The following is a 16,276-nucleotide window of genomic DNA, read 5'->3' on the forward strand; positions in this document are numbered from 1 at the left end:
ACTGAAGACCATTCCCTAGAGGTTCAAGCTCAGGGGTAACACCGACAGGTGTGAAGATATTCCAAACAGTAGCTTCTGGATTTTTAAAGATGGCCTCAAAAAGCATCTGAAAGTGCATAACTCTTTTTAGAGTCAGCTGCTTAAGGTCAGTCAAGTCAACAGCCTTCAAGACTACAAGAGAAAGGGAGAAAGACACAAGCATTTCTGCAGTGAATGTCACAAGGTTCTTTGACTGAATTAGCTCCATTGAGTCGAGTTATTTGTAACTAGGGTATGCCCGTGCCTACGGCCCACGAGACCTCGCCGCGCCTGCGGCGCTACTATACCCGAAAAATGAACAATCATGTTCATATATGTTTTGGGTATGAACATTTATTGTTCATATATGGCGTACCTCGAACATGGATGAAGACGGTGAATCTGGGAGTGATGGACAAGAAGATGTCATCTCACGATCTAAAGCAGAAAGTGTTAGTTTTCACCCTGGACCTACAATGCCATAAATCAAACAAGTAGCCCAAATTGGAGCTAAACGCAACACTGCCTTTGCTTATTCCACCTGAGTAATGCTACAAACTTCCCAATCATCTGAAGTGACAACTGCTGAACTCATTGCTTTGTCAAGGAACCTGACAAGGCCGGATTAAAAGTTTTTTTAGTATGTTAGTCTATTAGTTTCCATATACTAAGCATTACCGATGTAGTTAGTAAGTGACATTTTTTTATGGGATTAACGTAATGAGTATGTGACACTGTCTTGGTTGCTTTGTTCATTTGTTGCTGTGTTTTAAGGCCTACAAAGCCAGTTTCATGGTGGGAAGGTTGTGAGATTTTGGGAGGGAGAGATGAAGTTGCTGGTGGAACATGGTTGGCTTGTACAAGAGAAGGGAAGTTTGCTTTTGTTACAAATGTCTTGGAATCTCGCATTAATCGCCTTGCACGAGGAAAGAAGCGAGAGGAGACCTTCCGGTCGTTTTTTGGAGGTAAAATTTGGCTCAAAAGTAATGCCAATTGCGTGTGTTTGGTACACTTTTCTTCCGAAAGTAACTCGAGCTCACCGCAGGTTTGATCTGGTTTTGTGCTTTATCTAAGCACCAAAATCTGATCACGAGGATTTTCCCAAGATTGAATACAACTTTGGTATTTTTGTCGCCTTTACTTCAATGCATTGTTGGAAGAGCATAAAAGCTCCACATAAATCGGCATTACTCGACTATGCACTATAGTGTGTTGATATTATGGCGATTCTACGTTTTTTTATGCTTAAGGAGTTGATACATCAACAAAGATTGGTAAAACAAATTTTTGACTAATCATGATTTCTGACACTGTTGACTAATTGATTATATGTATATCACTAAGCAAAGTAAGCAAGCACCTATCCATCAATTCTACCTATTGATCGCCTATTTAACTGTTTTTTAACGTGTTCTTTTTTTGTGTGAGTTGAGCTTGGAAAGACTTGAAAACTAATTATCACCGGTAAATAGTGCGCATATGTCTATGTGTTTTGTCTGACCTGCTTAAGAAAAACTAAGACATCAAGCATGCTATTACCATGTGATAGACTAAAGCATATTTGTGGACATTTAGCTCAGTTACTAAAATCATTAGCATTCTGTTTTCTGATCTCAACATGCTTGATATACGGATTTTCTTCACGATGACTACAATTTTGTTTTCTTAAAGAATTTATGATTATTTCTGAATTCTAGTGCATATACGGATGGTTGCAGAGTAAGAAGAGTCCCAAAGAATTTGCAGAGAAGTGATGAAGGAAGGAGGTCGATCAAGACAATGGCTTCAATATGATACTAGTTGATATTTCTGCAAAGACTACGATTTATATATCAAACAGGCCAAAAGGGGAGCTACCCGAAAAATGAACAATCATGTTCATATATGTTTTGGGTATGAATATTTATTGTTTATATATGTTTTGGGTACGAACAATCAATGTTCATGTCTGTTTTTGGTATGAACATTTATTGTTCATATATGTTTTAATTATGAACAATCAATGTTCATATTTGTTTTGGGTTCAGGTTTTTTTTGGGTATGAACACGGATTGTTCATACCTAAAGAAGATATGAACAATCAATGAGATTCACCAAATACTAGGCCCGTACTCCCGTAGTCATTTGTAATGACTTCCAAATTAGATAACATGGTCACTGACTCATGGATTCTCATCTCTCTACCATTGATGCCTATACACGGGACATATATTTTAGGGTTCTATCATGGCTTCACTTTTTCATTCTCTGTTACTCAGTTGTGTTTCTACCTCAATCCCGTTTTGTTAACAGATATTTCAAGCTAGCCTTGCAATCTCATCATCACTTCGAAGAATATGCTCTCCTCCTAAAGATTTTGGATGGGTCATACACATTCCATTTTGGAATGGTATAACATCTGCACTTGTTCCAGAGCGACGGCTTGGTAGCAAAGCTTCTTAATCACCACTTGCATTCATTGTCTCGATGTATTATGAACTTGGTAATGTGTTCTTATTTTTCTATTCACATGGAGGTCCAACTTTCTTATAACATCCGGTCCTTCACGAAAAACACGCCCTGTTCGCGTGCCTTATCGTCACACTTAACAATCGGCATGTTTGAGCCTTTGAGGAGGAGCTAAGAGTATCTTGAATATGTTTGAGAATGAGCTAAGGTAAGGAGCTAGCTTACATGGTTGAGAATGAGCTAAGGTGAGGAGAAGTCGCCAAGAATTCACGAAGGAACATGAAGAGATCCGAAAGAAACTTTTTTTTCGATACCGAGAAATGTTAATTACTTCATAGCAAAAGAAATTGGTTGTGAGTTGGATTATACCCGAATAAGAAAGGGCCAACTCATTTCTTTGTTCTCAAATGTATCATCTCATGTATAACAATAGATAGTTCGAAATATCCGAAGAAGACTTCACAACGCGTGCACCTTCTATTTTAAGGATTGATATTTGCGGTATGTTTTAGGGTACCGATTTGTAGTTTCATCGTTCATGACAGATGGCCCAAATAAGCGTATTTGTTTGCACAGAAATGTTCGATCGTCCATGTGTCTCACAAAGATTCATTAAGCTCAACTTGCCCAAATACATCACTAAGCGTCCACTTGTCTCTCTCTTTTAAGCTTAGAGGAATCTTGATTTTGTGCTTCGTGACTTCATTACCATCTGTTCTGGATGATTTGAATCAGGTGTGAGATTAGCACGACAAACTGGACAAGTAGTATGTGAAGCTAACCAAGCATCAATACATTCAGGATGAAAGACATTATCACATTTCGGTAACAATCTAAGTGTTTCATCATTTCCGAATTCATTTAAACAAACTGCACACTCGAGAGCACCTTTGCCGATTTTTAGACCTTTCACTACTGAGTACCTAATGTTGGAAACTTTTCAATTACGGTTTAGAAAAATATTAGAAATTAGGGACGATTAATTTTGTAATGTTGGAGACATGCAGTATACGCATTAAGTGTTGAAACTATCCCATTATATGAACCTTTCACTTTGGATTTGGAAGCTTCAAAAGGAGATTCACCTGGGATTTTGACTTTAAACGTTTTATCAAATCCATCTACATAGTAAACTTGTGTCTTGCATACGGCGGTAGTAGCTAAGAGATTAACATTGTGTATTTCAATGGAACTATATATAAATAAAATAAATTTACAAATAAGAGTAGCTATAATTTTTAAATCTTAAATATTTTAAAAACATAAAAAATGAAAAAATGAAATATTTGCCGTGGCAAATTTGGACAATCAAACAGCAGCAAATGGTTGCAAATCAGGACAAATGATATTTACCATAGTATCATCAAACAAATTGGCAAAAATTTAAATTTCTTTGAGTTATTCTGGTATTGTCATATAAAAAATTTGCCATGCTGGCAAATGGTGACAAAATTTGCATTTGCCACAGCTCCTATCAAACATAGCCTTAATTTAAAAATCAATCCAATACAAATATTACAATGAGACATACTGAAAGAAAAGCAAAACCTATTTTATAATTTGTTTTTACCTGAGTTACATAAAATTCTCCCACATACAGCTTTCCACCATATACCGATGTTTTTACAAACTCAGCACCAGCGTGAATGCTAGCGTCAACTTTTACAAATCCAGGGCAAAGTTGATTGAAGCATCCAGTGCTTTTAGAATTATCTGTCTGTTGATTGTTGCAGTACATGACTAGTGACAAAAAAATTATAACATTCCTATATTAGGAGAGTTTTTAAACTTACAGTCCAGTAGATGAACATTCGAGTGCGGTTGTCTCCCATATTACCTGGATTTATCTTTTAACCAAAATAACAAGTTGTAATTGATTAGAAGGAGCGCTGCATTCAGAAACATACAATTTACACACGGGTGGAATGAACACAGATCAAACTTGAAACACGAATGTGATGTACCATCCATCCAAATTGTAAACTGGTGAGTTGTTCAAGGGGACCATTATCAATCCACATTTGAGCTGAGCTATACTGGTCGTTGGTCACGTCCACGTTATATACAGTCGCATGCCCATAAACTCCATAATACGTGTCGTTTTTACCATTATTCTTTGGTTTGAAAACTGCCGTTTTTTGTTTCCCACGTCATGGATACAAAATAACAGGGATAAATAGTTGCCATTTTATTTTGTGAGCCATAATCTATAATAAAATATAACATCATATGCCATTTATAGGCCGGATTGTTTATAAGAGAATATACTAGAATTGTAACTAGTGGAGCACATTCTCAGATTGTTTAGGGACACTTAATTACAGACTAATTTTAGGCTAACTGATCGACCCGCTAACCGATTGACCAATTAATCAGTAAACTTAGAACTATGAGTGACGTGAGATAGTCATATCACAACTGAACTCCCAAATTAAGTATTATCTATAACATAGTCTCTTCCACAAAATATTTTTATTATGAGAATAAATTTCTACCAACCTCAATATCTCTTATAGACCTTTTGGGATTCAAGTTATTGTCGAACCATAGTCTATAAAATGTCATTCGGATTCTCAAAATAATGTTATCAAATGAGAAACCCTTTCTCATAAAAGATTTATCTTATAAGCAAAAAAAAATCATTATGTTACTTGTAATATTACGTATAATAGTTTTAAAAAACTATAGAAAAACATTTAACCTGCAGGACTTTAATAATTGATAACATCTATTCATTTCCGAATAGTAGACATTCTCCCATTTAATATAGGCATGGATCCCTTGTTGGAGTTTCATTGTTACTCAAATAGCTCATCTACTATCCAATATAAATCATTTAATGAATCCCATGTAATATGATTTAATCAAGACAATAGACTACTATTTAGTGACTAATAAAATTCTCAAGTCTAAAGACTTATTGACTAATACTTTGAGTGTGAAAGATATCTCAATAAGTTTCACAAAGACATCTTTCACTTGTAATCGGTCAGTGTATACTTAAGCACCCACGTGTTGATGAATAGTACTCTTACTACATAAGTTGAGATATAACTATTTTTCAATAATATAATGAAAATTATCTAACACTATGACAACCATATAAATAAAGTACCCAACTCTATCCAAAGTTGTGACACTTTTAGGCATAAGAATCCGGTAGTTTAAATCTCCCGTATTAGATTAATGCTAACCACTTAACCATATTTTAATATACCTAGGGACCTTAATGATATCATATACCTCATTGATCATCTCATGTTCAATGGAAATGGTCATTACCCTTTTAAAAATGATCTAATCAAACAATAACTAAATAAGATGTCACACTAATTTATTATAAAAAAAAAAATACAAACTAAAATGACTTTTCAGGGCATAAACTCTAACAGGCATCACCTGCAATTACATTTTGAAATAAGATATCTTGATTCATCTTGAGCCCAACTGCAGAAGCTATTAATGGCTAGGCTTGAACTGTATTGGCGACAAGGTACAGGCCAACATGAGAAAGAACCTACACCTATTGGAATGATTTCTTGAACTTGAGAACAAACACGCGCACTTATATAATTTCAAATGCTATGTGGCCTTGAAGCAGCACAACGAAGCACGAAGCCAAGGAACTCATGTGCGTGTCTTGAGTCTTGACTAGCGACACAAGACAACAACATCAAAGAAGAGAAGCAACACAATTAAGAACTAGATGAGCTTAGCATGGATCAAAGAAGGGAAGCAAAACAATTAAGAACTAGATGAGCTTAGCATGGCCTGAATTAAAAAAGCAAGCGCATCTAATCTACATTTTCAGTCATGGGAGGACCTAGAAGATTGAACTAATTTCGTTGAAAATGCCCTACAATTTTCTTATCAACTTTAGCTATACTGGCATATTAAGTCCCTGACTCCTACTTGGAAAGCAAACGCAAAATGTGCTTATGCTTTAACCAAAATTCCCATGTTTCTTGAATTACTGTCACAGACGCATATTCACAAAACATATCCCATAACTTACGTACAATTTTACTTGCAAATCAAAGTCATTTCAAGTGTCACCCTCGGATGATCACTGCAAGTCCAGGCAAACCCAAGGGGGTTAAGCCAGCTGTGATATCGACGAATGAGGATCAGACCCTCTGAGAGCGAGTCATGACCACAATAAGGAGGACAAAAACAGAGAGCAGCAAAGAGGATCTCAGTGTCTCCTGAAACATATCTGTTGCTGTTGTTGTTGTTGTTCCTATTGTTGTGTCTTTCTCCATCTGTGAAGGTTGGAACACTTCAGATAAAAGCTTTGTGACTTTCTCGATCAATTCCATTACTTTCGCCTTACTATTGTCCAAAATCCACCAGAGTACATTCTTCCCAGGAATAGGGCTTTCATCTGAGTTCTGTGGCATGTTGATTTCAGCTGCATACACCGTAAAATATTGTTAACTAGGGGAAAAAAATGGATATTGATCACTTAAACATTGAAAAATTATTTTAAGAAAAGAAGCTGATCCGGCCTGTAATCATATTCAACTACTCTTAAGTCTGAACCTCTCAAATAAGGTCAATGTCATATAGCTTCAACCATGAAATATAGGGTGTCAAATATTATTCAGTGCATATCAGCAATCATCAAACAAAGTGAAATTCAGTGTCCCACATAAATTACAACCAATCATCAAGACATCAACCATGCAGGACTAAGTTTTTCTAAGAGCTAACACTGATGAGCTAGCTTGGCGTGCTGACATTTAAGGAAAATTGCAGTAGCTTCTGCTCTCAACTCTAGCAGAGAAGGGAAAAAATGAAGTGGCCTGGTACTCCATGTGTGGAATTCTTATCTGCATCCCAAATGTGCAGGCACATCATGGAAACTTCAAAATACTGTGCAGACATGAATTCATAGATAAAAGCTATCTAGGTATGAGTACTGTAAGAGCAACTGTTAAGACTTTAATCACCTTCTTTGGGATTGCAATTTTGCAGAAGATCTTTGGAAATCGTTCGGTCAAAAATCCTAAACAAGAAAGGACTTCAAAAATGAAGTTAAAAATCCATTTGGTATTGGACAATTGATATTTTGAGTGAAATGCGGCCCTCTGGAGACACAGGATTCTTATTGTAAGAATATTGTTGAATACAGTTATTACACTCAATGGGTGGGTTCTTAATGCCTCACCAAGCCAGATAAATTACACTCCAACTTTCCAAGGCCAAGTGTCCTACAAATGCAATGAAGATACTGAGCTATTAGCAGAATGGAATGCGTCACCAAGACGTGGAAGATCCCCTAGAACCACTCAACGTATTTGGCTGCCACCTACTCTTGATCAAGTAAAGTTTAACATTGATGGGGCAGCTAGAAGGAATACAGCCCATCAGGCTAGCTACGGTATTGCTGTCAGAAATCACGTAGGTGGGTTCTCAAAGGTTGTAAGACTTTGGGCGACAACACAGACATTGGTTAGAAAACCTAGCCTTAGTGGAGGCTACAGAACTTGCTCTCGAAGAAGATTGGAACAATGTATGGATTAAGTCAGATGCTGTGGCAGCGATCACAACAGCCAATGAGGGATCAATGCACTGGAAGCTCAAGGGCAGATTTTAAGGTAGTAAAAGCCGAATTGCAGGCTGCACATCTCTCTCACAATGAGGGGAGCAAACTTCTCAGCTGACTTGGCAGCTAAGCATGCAAAGGAAAGACATGACGATGGTTCCTATTTCAGAGTGAAATAGCTGACCCGAATGGACTTAGCAAGTTCACAACCATTATATCCCCGCTTATACTGCATCATATAGAATTCTTAACTTTAACAAAAAAAAAAGGCAATAAATAATATCAACTCAAATGAAGACTGGTGGGAGGTGATTATTTGATGCAGCAATAACACACAAGAGACTGAGATCATCAAAGATTATGTGTTACAATCTACTATCTGTGGATAGAAAGGAATCAACAAAGGTTTCAGAATGTGTCTCCACCATGGCAGGTGGTAAAGGAGAGACTTATAAAGGACATGCAGGTATATTGCTAAAGACCGAGCTATGCTGGAAAGACTGGGTCAGAATAAACCTTAAGAATATTGCTCAGAAGCAACGTAAGTGGTTACCACCTGAATGTTAAACTCAATGCAGATGGTGCTCAATCAGATTCTAGATGTGGAACAGGTGGAATGATAAGAGATCAGGATGGAGATGTTATACTCTGCTATACTGGCTTAGGAGGGATGAGATCCATTTGTTTTAAGAACTAACAGCTATATTACAAGGATTACAGGGCTTCCAGAGTAGACGAAGTACAAAAGTAATGGTCGCTTCAGACTCTAAGGGCCATTATGATACTGGTTGGGAGGGAAAGATTACCATGGTACTGTGCCAACCTGGTCGAAGAAATAAAATTTACTACAGCCAGTTATCTAAAGCAGTCCATTTTATATATGATTCAGATGCAGAATGCCAACTATTCAACAACTTATTAGAAACACAAGACAGCCAATAAACAATGTAACAAAATCCCCCACTCTTTAGGGATGTCCTCAGTGTCGAGGATAAATTTGTTAATTTTAAGGGTTAAGTAGTATTTCCCCCCCACTAGATGAGCCAATTAGGATTTCCCCCCCACTAGATGGGAAATTAGGGTCTCCCCACCAAACACACGGTCAACTTGGTTTGACTGTTAACTTTTAAGTCAAATGGCTGAAAATGACACAATTGCCCCCACCTAATTAAAATTGAACTTTTTTGAAAATAATGAGGGCATTTGTGTAATTTTCAGTTGCTTGACTTGAAATTTAACGGTCAATCCAAGTTGACCGTGTGTTTAGGGGGAGACCCTAATTGGCCATCTAGTGGGGGGGGGGGAATCCTAATTGGCTCATCTAGTGGGGGGGTAATACTAGTTAACCCTAATTTTAAATCATGCCTACTGGGAAACAAATAGAGCTGCTGATTACCTAGCAGCTCCATAAAATGTAAATGAAGTCTCTTTGTTCCTCCTCTTGAGAACAAGTTGTATTGTTGAGGAGGAAATGTTGGGGAAAGTTCATTTAACATCTTAATACAGGTAAGGGTTTTCCTAACCCTAAAACTTATTAAAACCCATAAATAGTACTTAAAATTTCATACAAATATTAATACCAATTATTTGGGTGATACCACGATACACTATATACAGTGACAAAAAATGTCGAGGTTGCTACCAGTAGGTTTTTTTTTTACAGCATACTAACCTCTTATCTATACAACTGCAACAACCTTTTGATATTCCCCTATTTGTACCAAAGTTAAAACACGCATGCCTATGCCTTGTTTTAAAGAAAAAGAAATTACGATTTACACCACAGTGATCACGTCACCTCATGAAAACAATTAGTTTCTGTATAATTAACACCAATAATTTCAAACCACTTCATTTGACAATTTAGCCACATACAATCTAGATATTGCAGAGCACATATGTGTATGGTAAGCTTGTCACTCATCGTGTAACAACCAACAAATGCTTGTCATTAGACTAAACGCAGAGATGGGCGATTTCAATAATAAATTAGCAGTGTCATGTCATCTGAACATGTATAGCACACATCAAAGTGTACAATCTTATTCACTTCAAGAGGAACTCCTCACATACTATAGCGTTTCGAGTTCTACAATTGATCGACCCTTTACCAATCTGAATGTGAAAAACTAAATAATTGTTTGTTATCTGACCAAGTATATGAAAGTATTGCTGAACACATACACAAGAATGTGTTGGAAGACATGCTGTAACACATACTATGATGTTCCTCAAACTTTTCGAATTTGCAATAAGATGTACTTACAGCTGATTGCTACTCAGATTTAATCAAGAAATGAAAATGGTAAGAAAAAAAAGAGCAAAGTATTACAATACAGGAAATCATAACATTAACTAGACTATAAAATTAAATGTTCAAGTATGAAGTTTGGGATATATAATCTCCTTGCAATTCCTGGAAAACGGCACATATGTAACTTCTTGTATCAGATATACTCGTAAACAGTAAGATTACTTTCAATGGGTGGATTAAGGATTTAAGGTTTGGGCTTGTGAGGATAACTGAGTATGTCATAAAGATACCAATACCGGTTCATGGCTTCATGAATTTTTAAGATTGCATTAACCAAACAACCCAAACACCAAAGCTCACAGAAAATTAAGACTGCATTAACCAGATTGTAAGGCTTTTTTACGAACCTTCATATGAGTCTCTGAGCTCTCGTACCACTTCATTGTTCAACACAGCCTCCCATACAGCTTTATCAGTGGATAATGAAACAACAGCTCTCTAGAAACAACGAGAAACGGTGAGAGGAATATACACTGTAGATACAGCACACTTAGAATGTAATTGAGTTTCTGAAGACTGATTTCTGTAGTCATCGATATTTCCTAAAATTATCAAAACCAAAACATTCACTATATAGTATGCCAGTTTGTCCAAATTTATAGTCTAGCTCAAATTCATCAAAAAATCATTTACAATAAAAGTAAAACCTCGGCACTAGTAAATGTGCATACCCAGAGCATGTTAGAGACACAGAGTCTATAACATGATTACAAGAGAAGGATTATATAGTTCAGTGTGACCAGGTGATACCCCGTCGTTATGGAACACCAACTCCCATATCCATGTCTTCGTTAAATTGGTGAGTCTAAAACTGCTAACACCAAATTATGTGCACAAAAGTTTTGGAATGTAGCCGAATATAAAAAAATAATAATAAATTAAAACATTAAAAATAAAAATAAAAAAAACTTTTACATACATAGACAACTCCAGATCAAGACCAATCAACAGGTTTACAACAATGGAACCAAAAAACGATTATCTTCAGTATTCCTTATCTCTCAAACTGATTTTATCTAACTTAATTCCTGTGTATACTCTGAGCCTACCAACACAATGTTATTTTGTTTCACCTCCAACCTCTGCAATCAAATTTATACTAATTTCAAAAGGTTTTTGAAAAATGTAGAATGGGAAATATCTGATAGACTGTGTGGTTTGATCTCCATGGTGAAGAGCTAATCTTCTACAACAATTCGATCTCTAGCTCATCCTTTAAGATTGATGGTGGTCGACTGGTTGGTGAAGATGTTATCGTCATTAGATTGACAACTCAAAAATCACCTGCTTGGTAACTTCATATCCTACACACATAGAACTAAGTTGATAAATCCATGAGAACAGAATACACAAGTTGATTTATTTTCAACTTTTTTTCCCTTGTCATGTTCTTAGATGCGACTGTTTAGCTGTAAATTGGAATGTAGGAGCTGAGCAAACATTTCACAATCACTGGGTATGTTGAATACTTGAGATTGCATACCAATTACCAAATAGAAGACATTCAATAACTAAAGTCAATGTGTAATAACAGGCTTTTTATATTTAATAACACCAGTAAAATTTATCAATCGGGTCTAACCAAATTTACAAATCAATAATGATGAATCAAACTAATACTCGAAAGCACCTGAACAGATGGATCATTCTTCAGCATACGGAAAGCATCATAAACTCGAGCTGCTTGGCCTCTGTGAGATTGCACCATTGTTGAATTATAAAGCTGCAGAGAGGGCTCCATCCATTCCATTTCTGATCCAGATGATGGAACTCGGTGCATTAAACCGGGTGGAAAAGATGTTGGGTTTACCGAATCATTCTCTGAACTAGAGGACATTCCATCTAGAATGAACTGTGAATATGATGCTGGGGCAAGGAAACTACAAAAAATTATTGTTAGCTAAGATCATGCTAGTAAAATATTATTCAAGGTACATACAAACCAAGCTATTTAAATGCACGAAATCTGGAAGAATGATACTGCAATTTTAAATTGAACAGTCAAGACACTGCATATCAATTACTCTGCAAAATACTTCATATTTCAAGTATTGACATGATGACCCCTGCAGCTTGGTACAATGCAAACGATTGCATTGCAAACTTCTAGTGAACTATGATAGGGAGGGGAGCTTGATGGATACAAACATCTCCAAAGAAATTAAAATGGTCAATTGTGTGGTGAACTTTATATCAAGCACTCAAGCAGGCTATGTAGCAAACCATATACTTTGCACATCCAGGTAAGTACAACAAGACCAATGAATATGTGAACTGTGAAGTCCACCTTGGATACATTCTACTGCAGAGTGCCTCCAACCATGATTCTGACAACTAGATAGCATTTCCATAACAGTTAGACTGAATTGGATCAATCTATTGAAGTGTGCAGATTTAAGTTCAAAGCCTTGATTATATGCTAACGAGTATGGTTGGGCACTTGAGCTACTAGTGCTGAAGACTGTGTTTAAAGAAATATATGTCCAGAAAGGTGTATCTAGGCAGGACTGGACATTATCATTATAAAGTTCGAAAATAACAACTACAGTGGTACAGTTCCAAGCTTCCAATAAGCCACTATCATTTTCAGTATAAAAATCTTTCTTAATCACAGCACTGAAAAATGACAGGCTTTGAATTAGACTATCCTGCACCTTTGTCAAATATTGAGTCCGCAAAAAGGATCCCACCTTCTGTCAACCTATTTTATATGTCTTGACTCATGTCAAAATTTATTCTTTATTATTGGATAACTTGTATCTCAATTCTTCATATGTCACAAACAACCCTCACTCCTTTTAAGTTTTAACTACTTCTCAACATAAACCCCACTTTACACTTTTGTGGTTAAGTAATAGACCCTACTTTTTGCTATTCAACAAAACCCTGTCCACTTCTAGTAATTTTCTCCATATTGAATCTTGTCCTTACCTCTTCTACTATTCCAAACAACTAAAAAAAAAGGTAATAAAATAAAATGAGTAATTGAAAAACAAATAAAATAACAGACAACTACTTAAAAAGTAACTAAAGTACAAAATACAAATATGAAGAAAAAAAAAAGATTAAGTAAAAGAACTTACTGTTGAAGAGATGAAACAGCATCATCAACTTCATCTCTAGAAGGAACAGGTCCAAAAACAAATCTATTAATATCATTAACCTTATTTACTATTCCATCATCATTTTCTCCACCATCAACAGTATCCCAATCATCCCAAACATCAGAATCATAAAAAGAAGATGAATGCCAAGTTGGTAAAGGAGCAGCAGTATTAGAACTACCAGAAACTGGTACAGAAGAAGAAACTGTTGATGTTGATGAAGTAGAACCAGTTGACGATAATGATAATATATTTTTTAAAGACTTGTTAGTTTTTGTAACACTATCTTGAACTCCACTAACACCTACTGCTCTTCCTAATGCTCTTCTTATCATTCCTCCTCCACCATTTCCTCCCATTCTTCCACTATTATTTCCAAAAGCTCTTTTCATGTTCTTTTTTTACTTAAAAATTTCTTCTTATGATGTTTCTTCTCTCTTAAACTTGGTGTTTTTTCTTGTGGAATGAAGGGTTTCGGTGTGATGAGATGATAATGTGGGGACAGGTTACAAGATTCTTAGATAAGAGGATGTGTCAATATAAGGATTGTAGATTGAGGAGCAAGAAATATTTTTATGCCGTAGTTTCTAGTTTTGAGATAACAACTCCTCTTTACGAAGACGTAAGACTTTGTAGTCCTTTTAAATGCAAAACCAAGATTTTTTTCGTTATTTTCGGCATAATATGCGCTTTTCCTTCTGTCAGGGAACTGAGATTTTTGCCTTTTATACATGTAAGCTGGTTTTAAGTGTTTTTATCAAGTTCAAACTTCATCCTTAAATTCTCGGCATATACTAAAGTGTCGGTACTATAAAAGCTGAGACGCAATCACGCAGAGCAAGTTGGTCCAAATATCACGGGTTTTACGGTTTTACTCTAGTTGGGCTCAAAAAATAAATAATGTAAATAAACCATATAAATGTAATTGAATTAAAATTAACAAAAAGGAAAAAGATAGTAATGACGTGACTCTAGAGTGAAGAGCTAAATTACCAAAAAAAAAAAAAAAATAGAGTGAAGAGCAAAAAGTGAAATCATTAGTGTGAGGGAGTGATATTCTCATTCAGAAATATCAAACACGTGTCCAGTATAGTGGAAATACCATACCGACCTCTGACTTCGTTTTCTGAATTGCCTTCAGAGCGACCTACATCATTAGCTCACACACCTGAGCTACGAGATCGCTCCAAAACAGATCAACTCGCACATCATCACGCAGAGCGTTCTATCTCGTGACACAGCCTATCTTCTAGAAGCAATCATTGCCAAAACCGTACTTACACATTCTATTACCACAAATTACGAACCACTGTAACCACTCCCCATTATTACAGAATTCCTACCAACGCCATTCCAACACTCTTTCTCAATCTCAACCATATATTTGTGTTTGTCAGTACACGTGTTGGATGAATCTCCACGTTCACCAGCTATAAATACCCCCTACATGAACTACGCCAGACCTGATTCTACTCTCCCTCCAGAAGTGAAAGATAGATACATAGGCAGTTCGCTCAACAACGAACTCGGTCTTTCCCATTTCCAAACTCATTTTCCCCTTAGTTACGTTTGTTAGGTGAAACTAAATCACATCTTTATATTGGCGCCGTCTGTGGGGACGATTTCTTGAGAAACCACTTTACAAAAACAAAAATACTCAAGCCCACAAAGCATGGCAAGCCTCGAAGCTCAAATCTAGGGCTTAGCAAGTCAATTAGGTACAATGAATGAGCACATCACCCTACTCAGGCAGGAGAATGTTGCTTTGAAAGCACAAGTGGACGTGCAAACTCCACCTGGTGCTTTAACAGAGGACGGTATCAACGAAGTCAATCAGCAGATTAACGAGCTGTCACAAAGAATAGATCAGAGCGCAGTCAAGAAGAACGCCACCCAGATCGTTCAGAAGATGCTAAAGACATACCGCGCGTCCCCTTTCACTGCTGAGGTATTCAGTAAACCTTCCCCTTCAGATTTCGTCCAACCAAACTTCACAATGTACGATGGCAGCATGTGTCTAAGTCAACATGTAGCTCGCTACATTCAAAGCCTCGCACTCTATAGTGCCCAAGAGTTCGATCATCTCTAATGCCATTTATTCCCTGCCAGCCTACAAGATAGCGCTCTCGATTGGTTCTTTTCACTCGAGCCGAGCTCGATAAAGAACTTCGAAAATCTCACCGATCTATTCGCTAGACAGTACGTCCACAACAAGCGTAAAAAAGCAGATCTAGATTCACTATTCCAGCTCTTACTAGGCAAAGATGAAACCATCCGTGCCTTCTTAGGTTGGTTCAAAACTAAACTACTTGGCATGGAAAGTGGTCTCAAAGAGTCATTTGCAACATTGGCATTCTCCAACGCCTGCCAAGTACGCAACACAGCGCTCTCCAAATCACTTATGAAAGAGCATCCAGAAACTTTGTTTGAGTTGTACGCTCGAGTAGACAAGTACATCAAGTTGCAAGAAGGCCTAAAACCTCATAGCTTAACAGAAGAACAAGAAGTGGTAGCGATCTCTGATGACGCCCCACCTTCAAAAAAGCGACCAGATAGCAAGGACAGAAGACTGGAAATAAACCAAGCAACATCCGCGAGTTCGCTGTACTCACCTGATCTCCCAGTTACATCTTGAAAAGATCAAGAGAGTTGCCTATTACGGACCTGACGTGCGGCAGCCAGAAGATCGACCTGGCAAGCCTTACTATGTTTTCCACTGAGCGAAATGTCATGAGACCGATGAGTGTTGGGGGCTCAAGCACTACCTCCAAGACCTCATCGAGTCAGGACATATCAAGCATTATACCAATATCGCTGATGGCGACCTGCGCCATAAGCTCATGG

The 16,276-nt window shown here is 37.0% G+C and overlaps 1 protein-coding gene across 1 annotated transcript; it reads right to left on the bottom strand.

Moving 5' to 3' along the window:
* Positions 1 to 6,408: 6,408 nt before the first annotated feature.
* LOC147494431 (Uncharacterized conserved protein (UCP012943)) lies at positions 6,409 to 14,182 on the bottom strand. Its single transcript, XM_086568792.1, has 4 exons — positions 13,412 to 14,182; positions 11,959 to 12,208; positions 10,676 to 10,766; positions 6,409 to 6,877 (listed from the first exon to the last, which is right to left on the bottom strand). Exons 1-4 carry the CDS (start codon positions 13,822 to 13,824, stop codon positions 6,594 to 6,596), a joined length of 1,038 nt encoding a protein of 345 aa, XP_086424918.1. The 5' UTR covers positions 13,825 to 14,182; the 3' UTR covers positions 6,409 to 6,593.
* Between the last annotated feature and the right edge of the window lie 2,094 nt (positions 14,183 to 16,276).

The sequence above is a fragment of the Coptis chinensis genome, chromosome 6 (assembly GCF_015680905.1).
Source record: "Coptis chinensis isolate HL-2020 chromosome 6, ASM1568090v1, whole genome shotgun sequence".
Lineage (NCBI taxonomy): Eukaryota > Viridiplantae > Streptophyta > Magnoliopsida > Ranunculales > Ranunculaceae > Coptis > Coptis chinensis.

What these genes read in the sequence shown, in the direction of transcription:
- LOC147494431 (XM_086568792.1), bottom strand. Translation starts at nt 13,824, where the DNA reads ATGAAAAGAGCTTTTGGAAATAATAGTGGAAGAATGGGAGGAAATGGT. An exon ending in AGAATGATCCATCTGTTCAG is followed by an intron (nt 10,767 to 11,958) that starts GTGCTTTCGAGT and finishes CGTTGTTTCTAG; the next exon opens with AGAGCTGTTGTTTCATTATC. An exon ending in GCTCAGAGACTCATATGAAG is followed by an intron (nt 6,878 to 10,675) that starts GTTCGTAAAAAA and finishes CGGTGTATGCAG; the next exon opens with CTGAAATCAACATGCCACAG.